This window comes from Cryptomeria japonica, chromosome 1, assembly GCF_030272615.1.
Source record: "Cryptomeria japonica chromosome 1, Sugi_1.0, whole genome shotgun sequence".
In the NCBI taxonomy this organism is placed as follows: domain Eukaryota; kingdom Viridiplantae; phylum Streptophyta; class Pinopsida; order Cupressales; family Cupressaceae; genus Cryptomeria; species Cryptomeria japonica.
Genome location: NC_081405.1, coordinates 270,710,025 through 270,730,286, shown reverse-complemented (window position 1 = coordinate 270,730,286; position 20,262 = coordinate 270,710,025). Strand labels below are relative to the sequence as shown.

Genomic DNA, 20,262 nt, shown 5'->3' with positions numbered 1-20,262 from the left:
TGTTGGCTTGTACTGTTTTGTCAGCTGTCCCATTAGATCACCATTATTCTTGTCTGTGAGTTATACTTTGCTAGAGTTCGAATCGACAATGGTGCCAAATGTTTACTCGGGTTTTCTACTTGAATGGTTTATAGAGTAAACAAAAAATAACAGAATAACAAAACAAATTAAGATCAATTACTTGCAATCATATTGCAAAAAGATATGTCTTTATTTACATTTATCGGATATGCAATGTGTACATGAACTTCATATGAGTGGTCCCCGACTACAAGTACAACAAAAAATATATAGCTAGGTCAATGCTGGTTGAGAATGGCATTAGTCAACAATTGCCAAGTAACCACCAACTGTTGGGGACTGAACTTAATAACATTTTAACTCTTTTTATTATTTGCCAAACTACACTCTTAAAATTGAAGAGGGGTGCCATGCAAAAATAATACTCATAATCCTAAAATAGATGCTAAATGCCCAATTGTTAAGAAGAATCCGATGTAGTTTTATTAAGGGTAGATAACACATAGGTGGGGATAAAAACGAAGATGCTATAGGGCATGTTTGCTCTATGAGCTTACCAATATACTTATCCCATTCATAAATAGTATTATACCAATAATTTAGAATTCTAACTACAAAGGGTTAGGATGTATCCATTGCTCACTATTCTGTCTCCAAGGGATGTAGTAACTTCTTGGAGCTAACTGCTTGTTGGTGCATCACATAATGCATAAGGCTAATGGTTACCTAGAGTTTAATAGCAAATAAATCCTAGGGGTTCTTTGGATATACTTGTAGCTACATGGAAGTTCATGATTGTATATAGAGTTTGTTTGATGCTTGAGTATATTAGTAGAGATGATTTAATGTGTGCAAATCAAGATGCAGATCCTACATACATTGAGAGAGTATTCTATAGCAGATCAGATATGATTGATGGTGCAGTATGAGTCTGAAAGGTCCGCATAATTTCTATCTTGTTTATAATTGAGGTTGGTGCCTCACTATCTAAGTTGGTGCTTAGATCTTGTATTAGGGGATAAGTGTCTCTTGTAGGTTGGTGCCTGCAAATTCATTGTAGGGGGATTGATGTCTCCGGTGGGTTGGTGCTCATAAACATTTGTAAGTTCAATATTTCTTTGAGAAGCTGAAGCAGCTGTTCTCACCATGGTTTTTTCCTCCTAGGTTTCCACGTATATTTGGTGTTCTCATTTGTAGGTGTGTGTTTATGTACATCATTTGGTTAGTTGCTTAATTGTTTTGGAAAGTGTAATGTCCCCTACCTGATCTATTTAAATATACTAAAATTGATAGATTTTCTTCAATAAGTTATTAACAAGTGCTTGTCTATTTTCCTCATTAGCTGATTAATTTCATTATTCATAGTTCTTAATATAGATATCAAACCCTGCTACTACTTCAGTTTTAAGGGAGAAGGGTTTACATATGTTACCAAAGCGCTTAGAGACCAACTACAATAGGTTTCCTCAAAGTTTACAGATCCAAGCCCTTACCTATCTTGGGTCTATACCCTCAAGGCTTATTGGTCGCTGATCACCAACCTATCTTGGGACTTAACCTATTGCTTGGATTTAGACTGCCCCTCTTTGGAACATCTCAATCCCATCTTCGTAAATACGGAAAGTAATAACATGATTTAGACTATATGTATATATATTTCTTATGTATTATGAATACGTATATGAAATTAAGTATGACTATCATACATATTGCAATCCATATTAGTATTACTATTAATTCTGCATAAGAACATTATTGGGCTTCATATATTTAATATTAAGGATACTTATTAAACACATCCCCATGCATACCACCAAGAACAAGGATGTTACTGCCTGTAACTTAATAACAGTTATGATCTGATCTGATCCATGGTGCTCTTACTAGATGCTTTTGATTCCTTTCCTTTATATCTCTCAATGTGAGGGAGAGGTCACACCTCTTGATCATGTATGCCCTTTGGCAAGAGACACACCCTTTCACCATTCCCTTCGATAGAGTGCAACTCTTCATTATTTCTGTCCTTTGAAAGGGACACAACCTCTCATAATTAGATCTGCACTTATCATTTAAATCAGATCTGCACTTCTCATTTCCAAATTATTCCCCCTCTCAAATGAGGTTCTCTTCTCCCTTTTATATCTCATTGTTGAGGGAGTCACAACCTTTCCTTTCATTTCTTTTGACTTTTCATTAACTTAATTAATTTTTAATTAATCATATTTAATTATATTTAATTATTTTATTTTATATTTTAATTTTATTATTATCATTTATTATTGAATTTTATTTCAAAGTGGGGACATTATAGTCCGCCCTTCCCAAATTTGCTTGTCCTCAAGCAAATGTTTATTTTAATTTCCTCAACTAAGTCATCTACCAACATGAGTTAAACAACACAAAGCATATACATGGGAAACACGAAGCATACACGTGGAAGGCACATAGCATACACATGGAAAACACGAAGCATACATATATGCAAACATGGAGTATACATGTGAATACACAAATTTGTGAAATTTCTTTCTTGTTATGAGTAGAAACACAAATCAACACCAACTTGATGCAAAAACATAAACACTCAATCTAGTTTGTGATCTCAGGTAGATTATTTAAGAATTTCGAATGGAGTAAATATAATGAGTCTGATTAGCCATATCGACAAAGAGGATAGATAGCACAATGTTTGGATGCTTGCCTCAAGTATTAATTAAATGGACTATGCTTAACCCCCTATTCACCATTAATGAAAGAGAAAAGATTTAGACACAACGAGACGCCCGTAGCACTTATCAGGCCCAAGAGCGGTACACTCCCCCTTGGCCCAACTGATGGCAGACTTTCAGTCATCCACATCGGGTTGCCTATCTGACAGAGGCCTAGTTTCTGCTGACCTCATTGCTTTATCTCTCTCCCACACTAGTGGTGAATGTAAAGTATACATCTATTATTAGTCAATTTGTTTAAGATTATACTGTTATCAATGAGATAATTCCCTACTCATTCCCTAGTGAGACCAAGGAGAAGTAGGTGCAATAGGATGCCCGTAGCGCTTATCAGGCCCAAGAGCGGTACACTCCCCCTTGGCCCAACTTGTGGCAGATGTTCGGTCATCCACAGTGGGTTGCCTACCTGACAGAGGCCTAGTTCTTGCTATCCCATGGCCCTATTCCCTTGTATCTTACTGGGTTTGGGTATGCAATTTATCCATTCATCATTACTTAATAATTAATCCATGGTTTCTTTATGGGACTAATCCTTGTGATCTTAAAATCACATTAATAACGCAATTCAATACTGACTTGTAATTTCAATAAATATTTGTGTATGCATTAGCCTTCTTCGTATTCACTTCCTCAGTGAGATCAAAAGGATTTAGACGCAATGAGACGCCCGTAGCGCTTATCAGGCCCAAGAGTGGTTTACTCCCCCTTGGCCTCACTAATTGCAGACCTACAGTCGCCATAGCGGGTGATGTACCTGACAGAGGCCTAACATCTGCTGACCTCATTGCTCTACCCCATTTCCTCACTAATGGTCCATATGGAATTTATGATTAATTTATTCTCAATTTAAATGCCAGCTTATTTGTTATTTGTTATTTTTTTTGTCATTATTATTATATATATATATATATATATATATATATATATATATTAAGTATTTTAAATGCCACATGGATATGCCTAGTTATCCACTATTCTAATTTGAATTACTCTAAAGTCATACCAATTCAATATCTATTTGGCTGATAGTAATATATTTTAAATTCATTTTACGAGATGGAACCCTCGTTGCTTATCCGTCATGGTATTTGCCTCTGTTTATTGACTAGAATAATTCGTTGATTGAATCTTACCCTACAGGATGGCAAGATCATGGCTCTGATACCATTTGTAATGTCCCCTACCTGATCTATTTAAATATACTAAAATTGATAGATTTTCTTCAATAAGTTATTAACAAGTGCTTGTCTATTTTCCTCATTAGCTGATTAATTTCATTATTCATAGTTCTTAATATAGATATCAAACCCTGCTACTACTTCAGTTTTAAGGGAGAAGGGTTTACATATGTTACCAAAGCGCTTAGAGACCAACTACAATAGGTTCCCTCAAAGTTTACAGATCCAAGCCCTTACCTATCTTGGGTCTATACCCTCAAGAATTATTGGTCGCTGATCGCCAACCTATCTTGGGACTTAACCTATTGCTTGGATTTAGACTGCCCCTCTTTGGAACATCTCAATCCCATCTTCTTAAATACGGAAAGTAATAACATGATTTAGACTATATGTATATATATTTCTTATGTATTATGAATACGTATATGAAATTAAGTATGACTATCATACATATTGCAGTCCATATTAGTATTACTATTAATTCTGCATAAGAACATTATTGGGCTTCATATATTTAATATTAAGGATACTTATTAAACACATCCCCATGCATACCACCAAGAACAAGGATGTTACTGCCTGTAACTCAATAACAGTTCTAATCTGATCTGATCCATGGTGCTCTTACTAGATGCTTTTGATTCCTTTCCTTATATCTCTCAATGTGAGGGAGAGGTCACACCTCTTCATCATGTATGCCCTTTGGCAAGAGACACACCCTTTCACCATTCCCTTCGATAGAGTGCAACTCTTCATTATTTCTGTCCTTTGAAAGGGACACAACCTCTCATAATCAGATCTGCACTTATCATTTAAATCAGATCTGCACTTCTCATTTCCAAATTATTCCCCCTCTCAAATGAGGTTCTCTTCTCCCTTTTATATCTCATTGTTGAGGGAGTCACAACCTTTCCTTTCATTTCTTTTGACTTTTCATTAACTTAATTAATTTTTAATTAATCATATTTAATTATATTTAATTATTTTATTTTATATTTTAATTTTATTATTATCATTTATTATTGAATTTTATTTCAAAGTGGGGACATTATAGAAAGGTTAGTAAATTCTATTTTAATGTTAAAATAAGATTTGGAATGATTCTAATGGTATATTGGTTTATCCCGCTCTATTTGGAAAATTGTATTTTTTCCTGATTTTGATGAGTACAGTGATTGCTTATTGTGGTTGTATTGGTATAAAATGTTTCATGATGGAATATTCTTATGGTGCATTGAATCTCTTCTTCCCAATTTAAGTTATTCTGCAAACTATTCTTTTTGTTACAGACAGCCATCTAACATTTTAAAGATTATTTCCTGGTCCTTGTGTCTAAATTGCAGACATTTGAAACACTAAAAATAGTTCTGGAAGCTAAGGAGGTTGCAGAAGAAGCTTTGACGTCAAGTGGATTAATTTACACAATTATCCGACCTGGAGGCTTGCTGAATACTGTTAGTTTATTCAGTCTTGAGCCCCCATTTTTATTGGTTCTTTATATTAACAAAGGGAAAAACTTAAGATCTCAAATTTGTACATGACACCCAATATGTGTGCAAGAATTTTATATTTCATTATTTGAAATACTAACATTTCCAAAAGAAATTTAATTACTACAATGAATGTATTTCAAGTGTTCATGCTGGTTCCTATTATGGCTAGAAGAGGTTCTTTGGTGCAGTATAATATACATTTAAAATTTAAAAAAGAAAGAAGTCGTTTGACCTGCATCATTCAGTAGAAAAAGGAAAAATAAGAATTTTGGACTATCTGTTCTGAATAGTTTGCAATCAATGTGCAATAGCTACAAATTTGATTGAAGGGTATCTTCTTTTTTAGTTTCCAGAATTGTTTTTCAAGTTTTGGATTATTAGCAGTTCATGCTTTGGTTGTTAGACTGTGAGATGTTGTTTGTATTTACGAATAATGGATTGGAGCTGCTTAAAAATCTTACAACTCTTGTACATAGGAATTCTTTGACACCCATGATCCTGCATCTGATGCCGTTTTGCATTACAGCCTCCGACAGGGAAAGGTATATTATTAGAGGATCCCAGTATAGCTGGATTGATTTCAAGGAGTGATGTAGCTTCACTGGTAAATACTTTTTCCATTATAGCTCTAGATGTTTGAGAGCAATCTGTTCATCCTATAGGTTTTTTCGTTCATTTATGATCCTGCTTTAGTCATATCAATGATTAACATTTTATTGATGAAAATAAGAACAAACTGATGCCATTAGACACCTTAATCTACTCCAAAATAGTTAAACAGGAAATTTTATATGCTTTGAATATCCACATATTGTATGATATCTAAATATTATAAACACTTGTTTACAATAATGAAAATTACACACAAAAACTAGGAATGCTTTCATTATATTTAAGTGCAATATACATGCCTCTAACACACCCAAATGTATGTGACGTGTAGAGTTCCCTGAATGTATTAACCCCAAACAGAAAATGTTGGAGAGAATCATGGTAGGCATTCCTTTTATTAGTTGAAAATACAGTCTGCCCATTGTAATTTTTAAAAAAAGAGGTCTTAATTATGTCAAATTCCATCCAATCATTTCTTTTATTCAAAATTAACTTTATTCTTTTACTTTGGACATGGATAAGTCTGATGAAATATAATACCAAGTTTTCTGCTCAGATCTATTGCTCCTCTAAGTTGCCTGGTATACTTGCTGACATCTGTTGAGTACTAGTCAGGTATTAATGCCCTATTACATTCTAGGGGCAATAGAAAGTCAAAAGTCTGTGTAGTGGGTATAATAGAAGCCATAGGTGGAGTATATAAAAAGCTGCAAGGATTGTGGTAGCTGCACCAAATAGTTAGAGGCTCAAACGGATGGTGATGCAACCTCATCTCTTTGCAGCTTTTAATACTCTCCTTCTCATTTTGTATATAAACTTTGGGTTTCACCATGGTCTAAAAACTTGGACTTGGCAATAACTCGGCTGATGCAAAAAATTTAAAAACTCAGGACTCGGCAAAGACTCACAACAAAAACTTGGTTTCAAATACACATACTATCAATTTCCATCATATATAAATTTAAAAAACTCAGAACTCGGCAAAGACTTAGGATAAAAACTTGGCAAATTTATTGAACATTTGAAACTACATAATTAAAAAAAAATCCTTCAAATACACACATATTATCAATTTGTATCATATACCTTAAAAGATTGCACTAGCTTTGTGGAGTTGTTCTTTGCATGGCAAAGCAAAGTCTAGTAGAGTTTCACTAAGTCGTTCATAGTCTCTTACATTCAAGGAATAGATTAGTCTCTCTAAACCCTTCCTCCTTTTATCCTTTTTATTTGAGTTCAAGCTAGGAGAAAAGCATCACAAGTTTGCGATATTAAATGATCAAGTTCCAATCACATTGAAAGAGTTCTAATCAGAGTTCAAGCAACACAAGTCCCCCTTGTGATTCCAGCAAAATCACATCCTATCACAAAGTCTATCCACGTATAAAGTCAAGACTTGACTATTGGAACCTTGGAGTAGTCTCGTTTGATCACATAGTTTAGCATTCGAGAGGCCTTTGTTCAAGAGAGGATAAGATACTTAGTATTTTATTCTATGTATGAAGTGCATAAGAAACACTTCAACACATGGGTATCATGAGGCTAGGATAAAACATTGTCAATCAAAAGAACAAGGAAGAATTTCAAGTAGGAAGATGGAAGAGTGATTGTGATCAAGGGGAGACAGTTTTAGAAGAGTTAAGAAAAGTTAGATACTTGATCATACAAAGATGATACAATTTGGGAATGTGCCCCATCATCACCTTCATCACTCTGGGCCTGGAAAATGTTGAGTATCAAGAGATATTGCTCCAACACTCCTTTGTGATGATCTACATGGCAAGTTGAGGTGGCATCCTAGTCATATTCAACTAATCAAGTTGTTCCATATCAGTATTTCCAAATTCATTGAACCTAATTCATCCAATGAAGGGGCAAGTGACACATGGCACTGCATTTGAGTTTGTTCAACCTACCTAACCTCATCTCTCATTTGTCAGAAATTCAAAGGACGTTTGCCCATCAAAATGTAATTTTATCATTTACTAGAAGTTAGTTATAACTAACCCTAATTAGGGTTTTATCATGTAATCTTGTGTGATGTCCCCTTCTAGCTAGTGACATCATGCTAGCCAATGATTAGCCTATAATTGGACCCTCGTAGGCTAATGTGGATGGTTAGAGGGTCTTCTGAGGATTGATTCTTCTCCAACATTCAAGGAATTGGCCTTTGTTCGATATCATTTGGACTCCATTTGCCATACTTACTATGTATAGTAAGTCAGGGGTAATAGAGATGGACCCTTTCTATTTCAGACGGCATAGCAATCTGACAAGTATTTCAAGAGATATTAAAGTTTAAGTGACTTAAGTGATTTATTTAAATATTTTAATGTTATTATAAAGTTATAAAGTAACTTATAATAATAAAATCACTTTAATATTATAAGGTGCAAATATAAGAAAATCTTTTATCCCACATTGGGAAGAAAAGTAAGTGAGCTCCTACAAGGAAAGAATAAATTGACATGAGAGGTTCTTTCTTATCATCAGATTATTGTCAATTGCATTTGATATGAAATTGGGAGAAGAAGCCAAGGGTTTCTGATTTCAGTTAGCCATTGCAGAACGTCAATTCTTCAGTGTTGCAACCATTTGAGGTGGTGAAATATCCATTGAATTTGGCATTTCAGGAGAGCTTCACTCTGGAGTTCTATTTGTGCTTAAAGTAAAGGAATAACAAAAAGGGTTTGAAGAATATTGAGGACTATCGAGTGCAGACCTGAAGATTCATTGGCAGACATTAGTAATCGTTCTTTTTAAAGTTTGTTCTTGCTGCTACAGTATGCATGAACAGTACCCGTGAACAGTGCACGTGAACAGCGCCGCGCTACAGTATTTGTGCTTGATTCCGATTGCAACTTTCATCTCCATCATTGAGCATCACTATTATCAGGTTCCTCTTGCAACTATTAGTAGTTAGTATTGAAATCTTAGGCATATAATTTTGCTGTTGTAAGTGATAACTTAGAATCAGATTTGGCATTGCTGTAGTTTTTTTTGTAAGCCAATTAGTCTTGGCAAATCCATAGCAGCATTGTACTTAGGAATGAATTCAATAAAGAAGATATATGTTGCATACCATTTGTTTGACGAAATGTCCTTTTAATAGCATATATAATCAGCATAATAGTTGCATGCCAGTTGTTTGTCGAAATGTTAGTTGGCTGTAGGTATGCATTCCATATCTAGTTTTCATGTATATGCATTGAAAATACCAAAAAGAACTGCACTCGCATACTAGTTCATTGTAAGAGGTATTGTCAACATCATTTGTGAACTTCCTAAATTTCTTGGCAACTTTCAAAGTGTATCAAACAATCTGAAATACAAAAATCAGAATAGAGAAAGACATCATACAAAGTGTTTGACAATATTCCTTGAGCCAAAATCAGTCAGTTTGGGCAAGGGATACTACATCTTGGTTATTGATGTAATGTCCCCTTCTCATTGATGCTCTTTCAGTGGTCCATTAGCCTATTCCTGAGACCCATAGGCTAGGTGGAATGAGGAATCAGGGTCTAGCATCGATGAAACGAGGACTTACTATTTTTAGTAAGTCAGGGAATGACCATTCTGGTGCCACTATCCTACTGAGCCCTCCTTGCTTTGCCTCTGGACGCGATGATCATATTTTTCTGAGCATTAATTCTTGACTTAGTATTTTTAGTAAGTGGCTGTGTGGCACAATTCTATTTTTGGCAGTAGATAGGGTTCTGATTCTGCAGCAGTTCTGTGGTCGTCCGAGCTCAGTTTCATCTTGGTTGTGATAATAATCAGTACGGGAGACATTTGCGACATAATTAAATATTATTTCCTTATCCTAAGGTTAATATTTAATTAATCTATTTATTGGCTACTGGTTTATTAAATTTGGGATTAATGCCTATTTAATCCTAAGTTTGGCGAAATTCAGGTGTACTATGGGATGAGAAATATTTTAGAAGGATATTATTTCACTTTTGCATCACCATTATGTGCCTAAGTGTTTAACGTGGGTCCTCCCCCTTCTTGGGTGTGAGTTTTGACTTAGGAGAATGGGTGCTACACTTGGGTCCACATGTAAGTGGAATGAAATTCAAATGCAAGGCATGGAATTTGGAGGGATGTCATTTGAATTTGAAGAATGAAGTTATAAATATGAGGCTTGGGCTCCCATTTGCACCATCTTTGAAAATTGCATTGTTATGCTGCCGGTTTGGCTACTGAAAATCTGAGCTTCGAAGTTGGCTTCCTAGCCGAGTCTCAGTTTCATACTTGCAATATAGTACCTAGCTGTGCCCTTTTGTTCCCATTGCAGATTGGTTAATGAGTTGCAGAATTATGGAGTGATTGATGATGGATTTGACTGTTTTTGGTTGCTGGTCGTGGGACTGCTGAAAGTGAAATTTGCTGATACCTCTCAACCAGGCGACTCCATCCATCTGGGTACCGGCTCATTCTTCCTTCTATGCCATGGCGATACATTGTGTGAGTTTTTAGCTATTTTGTTTGAGCATTGATTAAATAGACAAAATCGAAATTCCTAGTCTAGGCGTGGGTTTTCTGTGTTGCATTGGGATGCGTGCAAAATAAAAATGGGCTTGTTTGGGTTGTGGCTTTGATTAGTTGTCATTGCATTGGATGTACAGGGGGATTGGGATTGGTTTGAATCAATTCGGGTAAAAATTGAGTGAGTTATGAGTGTTGATATTTCCATGAGCTGCTGAAACTGTACTTTCAGCCTGCAGATCAGTGTAACAGAAAATTACAGTATTGTTGTTGAAATCTGCATTTTATCTTCTCATCTCATCTCTATATTGTAAGGTTGTTTCAATAGTACTGATCATCCCATTCTATTTTCTTTCATTTGTAATCCCCACTGCATAAGTGGAAGAGGCTGGCTTGCCGCCTTCTCAGTTTTGTAATTAGTCCTCCCGTTGAATAAGTGGTCGAGCGGTATGTTCAATACTATGGTCCTCCCGCTGAAATATGTGGTAGAGTGATTGTTTAATGTAATGTCCTCCCGCTGAAATATGCGGTAGAGTGATTGAACTTTAATTTCTTGTAATTTTCCTTGGTCGGTTCACCGCCAAGAGTTTAGTTTCTATCCTGCTGGATAAGCAGAAGGGGCTGGCTTGCCGCCCATGCATTGTAATTTTCAATTTGATTATTGATGCTGACGATCCCCGGAACACCGTATGCTCTCACCCTCCCAGTCTGGGCTCTCGGTGAACAAAAGGTGGAAGGGTTCCCTTTCAATTGTTTTGTTTATTCCTCTAACCTTAACGGGTTATTTGTTGTGGATGAATTGTTATTGGCCTGAAAAAATAAAAAAAAAATTAGTGGGATATTACAATTGATCTTGAATCAATCTGAGCGGTTGAATTGTAATGAGACCTCTATATAAGGCTCGGTTCTCTCATTTGTAAAGGTTAACAGTTAGTAGCGGAGGCAGTTAAAAGTAGCATCAGAGTAGGAGGAAAGGAGATTGTTGCCAAGGCTTGTTGTAATAAACATACTATTTTTCAACTTATGTAAAAGCTTAACTTCAATTGCTATATGTTCATTGTTCATAATGTTGGTGTGCATAGGTGATATGAAAACCATTTGCTTATCCTTAGGAGATTGCACCATCTTTGTGTAGTTGTTTCCTCGTGGCAAAGAAAAGCTTGGTTTGGTTGCACTGAGTCAAAAATTATCTCTTACATTCCTAGGATTAGATTAGATTTCTAAACCCTTATCTCTTTTATCTTTTACTTTTCTAACCAAGTAAGATTCCACGTTCCAATTGTGTTCGTAAACATAAGTCTCCTTGTGATTCTAGCAATATCACATCATATGTCGTTGAGTCTATCTAGAGCATCAAAGTCAATTGTTTGCATTGTAAACCTTGGAGTTATCTCATTTGATCATATTTGTTAGCATATGAGGTTTATTTGTTCAAGAGAGGATAAAATGCTTGTATTTTATTCTGTGTTCGAGGTGTCCTAAAAAACACATCAATAGAATGCAAATGTTATATGGAGCATATATTAAGAAGGATCACAACAAGTACTTTCCACATCAATGCAAAGTGAATTCAAGGCAGATCAGGAATTCAAATAGTAGACAAGTACGAATTAAGGAAATCAGATCCCAAGCAAGTATGAAAAACTGTAGACAAGAAGTTCACATGGTGAAGGAAGAATCAGTTATTCGTATGCAGATCTGAGTGAAACTCTTCACCATTTCAAGTATTTCCAGATTGTATAAGAGATGTCAAAAGGTATTAACATTCAATTTTTTTTGGGAAAGAGATCAAAGTGAGGATTTTTTGGGTCATTTTGTGAGGCATTATTTGATGGTATTTTACAAATCCAAAGGGGTTTGAGATACAATTCATTTCATAATGTTTTGAGGGTTAACTTTCATGAAATAATTCAAGTGAATTTAAAGTGTAAAACCTTGAACTAACATTTTCCTATTTCATTTTCATTTACAATCATGATTCAAAGTGTTCTCTTTCTTTTCAAGTATGATTGCAATGGGAATGATGGTGAATTATGGAGGACACAACTATAACACGAAGAAGACAAGATGAACACATTAAGGAAGATGATGGAAATGAATAGAGTAGAATGAAGAGGACTCGACAAGGAGAAGGACATCACAACTTCAGTGATGCAATTCCAACATGGAGGATACAACAACGGAAGTGAAATCAGGGCCCAAGTCAATAGCTACGTGAGAGATCAAGGCCAAGGATATCCAAGGAAAGAGGATGGCAAGAAAACATCAAAGCATTCAAGATGATAGCAAGGCCTAGACATTCAAGAAGATCACCGAAGAGGATTGCTCTATGATGGAGGAAAACGATTGAAAGATCAATGTCAAAATTTCCAAGAAGGATAGCAAAAAGATTCCAAAGATGAAGATGAAATGCAAAAGGATAAGGATAGGATATTTTCAGATGAGTTAATCAAAGTTAGAAACTCATTCAATGAAGATATATACTGAGTATCAAGAGATATTGCTAGAGATGCAAAGACTACTTTGTGATGAAGGATGAAAGTTTACAACAAATGCAAGCTGAGGTGGCACCCACTCATTTCAATTAATCACATTATTTAAGGTCAGCATGTCCAGATTCATTGAACCCGATTCATTTTTCAAGAGAACAAGTGGACAGTTGGCTGCATTGAATGAAATGTCATCATCTACTACTTGTAAATTGTGCCACTGAGGCTATGTTAATTTTCAGTGGTCCTTTTCCTTATAAGGATGTGCATTTAAGGACTTGTAATTTTCTCATTGGATGGCATTCAATATATGAGGTGGTAATTATAACTACCCTCATTTAGGGTTTCATTGAATTATTGTGGTTGTTGACTTAGGATTAATTTGGGCCCTTCATTTTGTAACTCAAAGTCTATTAAAGGTTTGGCCTTTTTGTTTTTTAAGGTCAATAGGTAGAAGTTAGAAGAAGCAAGTAGAAGTAGTAGTAGTAGGAGGAGATAAAAAATTGTTGCCAAGACTATGTCAAAATAAATATGTAATTTTCATCAAAGATATTGTGGATTTTTGTGTGTTGTTTCTACATTTTGCACGGTTTCTACTTCTCAAGTTTTAGTTGAAGTTCATTGATTTTAATGGAGAAATGTGAATATATGTGTTGAATTCCTTGATTCATACCATTTGTAGTTTGTTGATTGTAAATTGCAGTGCATGGTTAGCCCAAACTTCATTTTGGCAATAGTTTGATTGTGGATATTCATTTGGATTGCGCCAACCATAGATGAAAAAATCTTTTAAAAATCGCCAAAATCGCGATTTCCCACGAGTCAATGTTGTAGACGATTTAATCTTCTTTTAAATCACCACCAATTTTTAAAAAAAATCGTGAGATTTATTGCCGATAAAATCACGAGGAAAACTAGAAAAATCGCGTTTTGAAAAGTTCATAGGTTTATAACTTCTGGCAAACCTAAAAAGCGGCTTCATTTTTTTATGCACGATGGTAAACTTCGTTTTTTTAAAGCCTGTGACTAAAGACGCGAAGACCGATAGGTTGATTGATTGGATCTGGATTTGATGGAAGTTGTTGATTGGTTGCATTGGTAGAGTTGTTTCTTGATTCCTCTTCGACTCTTCCACATATCTGCTCATTTGGGTATATTTTCCTGCACGGCTTCACCAACATTTCGCAATCTACTATTAGTCTATCATAAATCTACTATTACACATATAGCTTATATTTCGTAGTCTGCTATATTTGTAATAATAGATTTACATATTGTTTCATGTAGTATCCCTTGCTAAATCTGATTGAAATTTTCTGATTTAAATGCTCAAGGAATATCGTCAAACACTTGTTATGAAACCTCTAATTTGCTGTCATTTGTTTCAGACTGATTTTGTTTGCTTGAAATAGTTTCAAATGAGGTTTAAATGCTTGCAAATTAACACTACAATGTCTAAGCAAAGAACTAGAGGCAAATGCAACTTCTTTGGGTCATTTCAAATGCATATATAAGAAATTATACATGTAATTGTGCACCTACAACCAACTGTCATTTTCACAAACACTTGTCATGCAAACTACTATCACCTTGAATATGGACATATTATCAAATAATTGGCCTGCAACTAACAAATAAATTAACAGCTGCAAATGCACTATGTATTCCTTCAATTATTCAATAGTTGTTCATAATACATCATTGAAAAATAAATTGAATAAATGATTCAATAATCGGATAATTACTTTGAACCATATACACACGTATATATAGAGGTTACAAAACGATGTTCTATAATTAGAACATAACGTTAAAGTAAAAAACTAAAGAGCTAAACGCTAAATTAAGCGTGAAAGCTAAATTAAGCTTAAAAGCTAATTACATAAAAAAAGTAAATGACCATTAACCAATGGACTAAAAATAGGTGACTGTTTAGTCCTTAATGTATAGTTGGTGAATAATCAGACAACACAGTATTTCCCGCACGTACCAAGTATTCATGAATTAGAACAATTGTATATCATAACATAAATGACAATGATAATATTTAGACCATAAAAGTTATATCTTTATTCCAGTGTCTCGAATTGTCCATGCATGCCCCCTTGCCGAGGTTCCAACCAACAATATATAGACCCGACAGTTGGTCAAGTTGCCAACCGTCACCAACTCCCAACTACCCGACGGGAACCTCTCGGCGACAAACACAACACAAACACAACATACATACTTATAAATCCAACATACTTTATTTACCCCTAACATTAGCCCCCCCAAAAACGTAGTCGTCTTCCAGACGACTCAGACAAGAGAAACTGAATTATAAAAACATAGCTAAGACCGAGAAGAGGGAGGAGGCGTCACTGTAGTGGCCATAGTAGGAGGTTGTGTTGTGACGTTTTCACACATCACCCCATTGCAAATGGGGACCCTTGCTTTTTGCTTTTTAGGGTTTGTTTTTTGGTCTTTTAGGGTTTTTGTTAGTTAGCCTTTGCATTTTGAGTGCTGTCGGGGAGATCAATAGGATAGCAGGTCCTGTTGGAGTGAAGTCCTGATCCTGAAAATTTGGCTAAGTCTGGAATGTCCTGATCCTGAAATTTGACTAAGTCTGGAAACTGAAAAACCTCAAAAAACTAGATTTTGCAATATAACTCCTGGAGGTCTGAAACCACTCTCAAACATCCTGAAAGTATATATGGAATATAACTTAAAGTATAAGTGACATTTCCTTCTATCTTTTTGAAGAAAGATAGAAGGAAATGTCACTTATACTTAAATGTTATATTCCATTAAAATTGTCCTGATAGAGAGTTCAAAAAGTCAAATTTCGCTCTTGTCCTTCACTGATGAAGAAAGATAGAAGGAAATGTCACTTATACTTAAATGTTATATCCCATTAAAATTGTCCTGATAGAGAGTTCAAAAAGTCAAATTTCGCTCTTGTCCTTCACTGAGGATCCAGAGCGAAAAGCGCTCCTGTCCCTCTCCAAGGGTCCAAGGCGAATCGCTCGTGTCCCTCACCAAGGGTCCAGAGCGAAAAAGCTTAGTGGAGTCATTCCTGACCTTGTTTGGACAAATTGAGACATCAAAGGCATGATGGAGGACAAAATGAACGTGATAGAGCATCTAGACTTGATTAAGGACGATGAAATGATGGAGTATTTGTCTAGAAAGGTAAATTCGCTCCTGTCCCTCACCAAGGGACCAGAGCGATTTTATTCATATACACATTTTTAGACCTTGTTTGGACCCGAACTTTTATTCATGGCGTGTAAAGAGATGATATTTTCCTCAGCGAAGGAAATTTGAAGTGAAAAGTAAAAAGATTTGGCCTTGAGAGCAAAAATCGCTCCTGTCCCTCACTGAAGGACCGGAGCTTGAATTCCAATTTCGCATTATCCTTGCAAGATTTAAGTGGTTTCCTAATTTGAGGAGGTCAAGGGAAGTATGTTTTGCCCGTTGAATATAACTTAAGTACGCCACAATGAAGAAAATCGGCCTAAGTAACAAAATCGCTTTTGTCCCTCTCCAAGGGACCAAGGTGATTGGCTAGGGCGCTCCTGTCCCTCTCCAAGGGACCAGAGCGATTTTCCCTCAAGGCAAGTTTTTGGCAAAAGGAAAGCAAGTTTCGCATTTGAGGTGGATGGAGGAAGACACAATCGATCCGTTGAAGATAATTTTCGAAGCTAGCAAAGGACGAATTGGCTTGTAATTGCAAAAGTGCTCCCGTCCCTCACTGAAGGATCGGAGCTTGAATTTCAAATTTGCACTGTTCTTGCAGGATCAAGACAATTTTATGATTTGAAGAGACCAAGGAAAACATGATTTATCCATTGAATATAATTTGGAAGGCTAACAAAGGATGGATAAGCTTGGATTTGCAAAATAGCTCCTGTCCCTCACCAAGGGACCAGGGCGAAAATGGTTCTAAGGAGCATTCATTCCAAAAATTGGATAGATCGAACTCAAAGTTACGAATGAGAATCCCATTTTGGACGTCTAGGAAGAGATTTTGAACGTGAAAAAACAAGAAGTGTGAGGTCTAGAATGAGATCGCTCCTGTCCCTCACCAAGGGACCAGAGCGATCTTGTTAGTAGCCATTATTTTTCATGATTGGGTGCCAAATATCCTTCAAATTACATTAAATGCCAGATTCAATAAAACCTTGAAATATTTTTGGCATTTAATAAAAGCGCATGGTATTTAATAATTAATTTTGAGCCTAAAAAAATCGAATTTTTTAATTATAAAGGCATTTAAAATTAATTATTATTATTTTAAAAAATAAAATAAAATTGGAGCGCTTGGGGTATTATTTAATGTTTTTATCAAGTCGGCCTCTTCTTTTATTAATTTTTATTTATCTTTTGGCCTATTTTTCCAAGTCGGCCCATGGAAATAAAATGGTGAGCGCTCTATATATTTGAGGCATGTTTTTCATTATTCAAATCATTCACTCATCATTTCAAGTGTGATTTGGAAGAGCAATTTGAGGAGCGAATTTCTACTAGGAGTGGAGACTAAGAAGGGCGAAATTCATATTGAAGGCTATGGGAGAGGCGAATTTCTTGCTACATTTGAAGGCGAATTTCCAGATCTTGAAGAAGCTAGCTAATGGAGGCACAATTTTATCCAAGGGAGAGCTTTGATCTACACTTTGCCTAGCAAAATTCTTCTTTTTTTACATCATTTCTTAGAGTTAATTCTCAAGAAGAGGTATGGCAAAATCATCTTGACACCTTTATTCAAGGTTTGATTTTTTTTAGACATTTTTTAGAAAGTCTAAGTATTGCATGGTTATTTAGGAAATGATAATTCTAAGATTTATCATGAGGTTTCCTAATTTAAAACTTAAATCCTCTTTCTAGTCCATATTTCCACGTTGCGAATCATGTTAATAATTTTGAAATGTTGTGTAGGTATCAAGATGGTGACTCCCGAGCTCGAAGGATCTACAAGTCGAAAGACTCTCCTCAAGGAAAATCAAGCCAAATCAAGGACGGTCTCCTCCAAGACGACCAAGCAAGGACAAGGACGACCTTCTTCGATCCAGCCTAGCATCGACAAGGGCGACCTCTTCCAATCCAGCATTCCAAGGCGAGGTACATCAATCATCCTGCACATCAAGGACACAAGAAGTTAGAACAAGGGTTCGTTGAAGAAGCAGATAGTACCAGATGAATTAATTAAAGCTAGCTTCTCAACAACATCAAGTTGAATATCTACCAAGATACAAGTGTCGGACGAGGTGGCATCCTAGTCATCACTTCTCCAATCAGTGTGGTCCACCTCAGCATTTCCAGATTCAATGTACCTAACTCATGGAAGGTGGCACAAACTCCGATGTACCTACCCCAGCTATCCATTGGTGGAATTTTCTAGAGAGGACATGTGTCCAAGCAATACAATTATTTCATTGGTCGAGCATTAAATGTTATGTAATGGTTGTAACAAACCCTAATTAGGGTTTTCATTGTTGAATCTTGGCCATTGATCTCAAATCGATCTAAGCCATCGAATTGTATTGAGGGCACTATATAAGCCCTGGCATTTCATTTGTAAAGGCATTAGGCAGAGAGTTAGAAGATAGTTGGAAGAGTTAGAATATAGTTGATAGAATAGCAATTAGAGTAGAGTAGAGAGAGAAGGCAAAGATTGTTGCCAAGATGTTGTTGCAAAAGACTTGTAACTTCATTGAAGAAATGGTGAAATTTATGGGTTGATTCGACAATTTGCATGGTCTTTATACTTCTCGTATTTGATTTCATGTTATTAGATGAGTGAAAGATATGTGCTTGATTGATGGTGGGATTCGTATATCCATACTACTAGCAGTTTGTTGATTGCAGACTTGCCTTGCGTAGTCAACTGGAATCGTTTAGCTTAAGCTTAACTTCAATTGTCGCTTCTTCATTGATATGCATCAACCGGATGGTGTCTATGCCTGCAGTGATGATTTGAACATCATAAAGTTTTCCTTCGAAGATCGCACTAGCCTTGTGGAGATGGTCCTGCGATGTCAAAACAAGACTTAGCTAGAGTTTCATCAAAGATCATTCATTGCTCTTACATTCTTAGTGTTAGGATTAGATCCTTTCCTCGCCCCCGTCTTTTTTCTTTTTTTCAAGTCCAAGCTAGTAAAATCCTGTGTTCCAGCAATATTCAAAGCAGATCAGAAGTTCAATCATCAAATGTAAGTCCCCTTGTGATTCCAGCAAATCACATCATACCACAGAGAGCTTATCCACACGTAGAGACCCTACATCGAAGAACCTTGAAGTCATCCTGATTGATCCTTTTTCGCGATATCTTCAGCAATCAGAGGCTTTACTCAAGAGAGGATAAGGTACCTTTAGGTATTTTATTCTGTGTTAGGCTGTGTACAAAATACACGTCAACAGGTTGCTATTCGGTCTGAAGTTTCAGATTCTTTTCTGCCATCAACCGTTGTTCCCGTGCTTTCTTTACCATGTGAGCAGCTTCCAATAGCTTTTTATCTTTCTGTTCCAGCTGTAAAGTGAGCTCTTCCACCTGGGCTGCTAATGCCTGTGCCTCCTCCTGCAAGCTACAACAGGCCTCGTAGGTAGTCATCTTCATTTCCATCTCCTTCCTCAAGCTCCTCTCTACTGTGGCCAACTGTGCCTTCTTCTCACCTTCCTTTTCCAGTGTTGTTATGTACATCCGTTGGACCTCTTTTTCCACCTGGTGCTGCCGCATCTGTAAGTACACCTCCCGGAAGGCCCTCTCCATGCTGCGGAAGGTGGTGCCCAAGGTGCCTGTGCCTCCTACCAGGTGCCCATGGGTCCAGTTCTGAAGCATCTCAAGCCTACTGTGGTCCGGCCACCCCTGCTGCTCAAAGTGGTGCGTGAACTCCTCCTTACACCCCTCGGTCATGAAGTGACACAACTGTGTAGCGTCGGGTAAATCGCCTGCCTCCACATGTCTCGTAAGCTGAGCCATGCTACGTGCAACATCAGAAAGCCCGTGTAGCTCCTCTAGGAATCGTCCGAGTGAGCCTGTTGGATCGTTTGGATCGGGTGGTGTGATGTGGAGCCCTGCTAGAGCTCCCTCCGGTCCACTGCTCTGCTTGTCCCTTCCCTGTTGTTTTTGATCAACAGATCTCTCTTTGTCCAAGTTTGGAACAGTAATATCTCTATCTGTGGTCATGCCTGGCCCAATGGCCATGTTATGCGGTGCAGGGGAGGGGGGAAGGTGTGGAGCGAGTGAGAACTGCCCTAGCCATCCATC

At 36.6% G+C, this 20,262-nt stretch overlaps 1 protein-coding gene across 4 annotated transcripts in view; it reads left to right on the top strand.

Annotated features, from left to right (window-relative positions):
* Nucleotides 1-20,262, top strand: part of LOC131036424 (uncharacterized) — a 270,316-nt gene that overhangs the window by 189,996 nt on the left and 60,058 nt on the right. For 2 of the 4 annotated variants that reach the window (XM_057968309.1, XM_057968311.2), the window contains 2 exons: nt 5,272-5,382; nt 5,948-6,025. In XM_057968309.1, the coding sequence (XP_057824292.1) occupies nt 5,272-5,382; nt 5,948-6,025 (189 nt within the window). Of the gene's footprint in view, nt 1-5,271; nt 5,383-5,897; nt 6,026-20,262 lie in introns of all 4 variants that reach the window. The other 2 variants (XR_009104097.1, XM_057968310.1) reach the window with 2 other exon arrangements.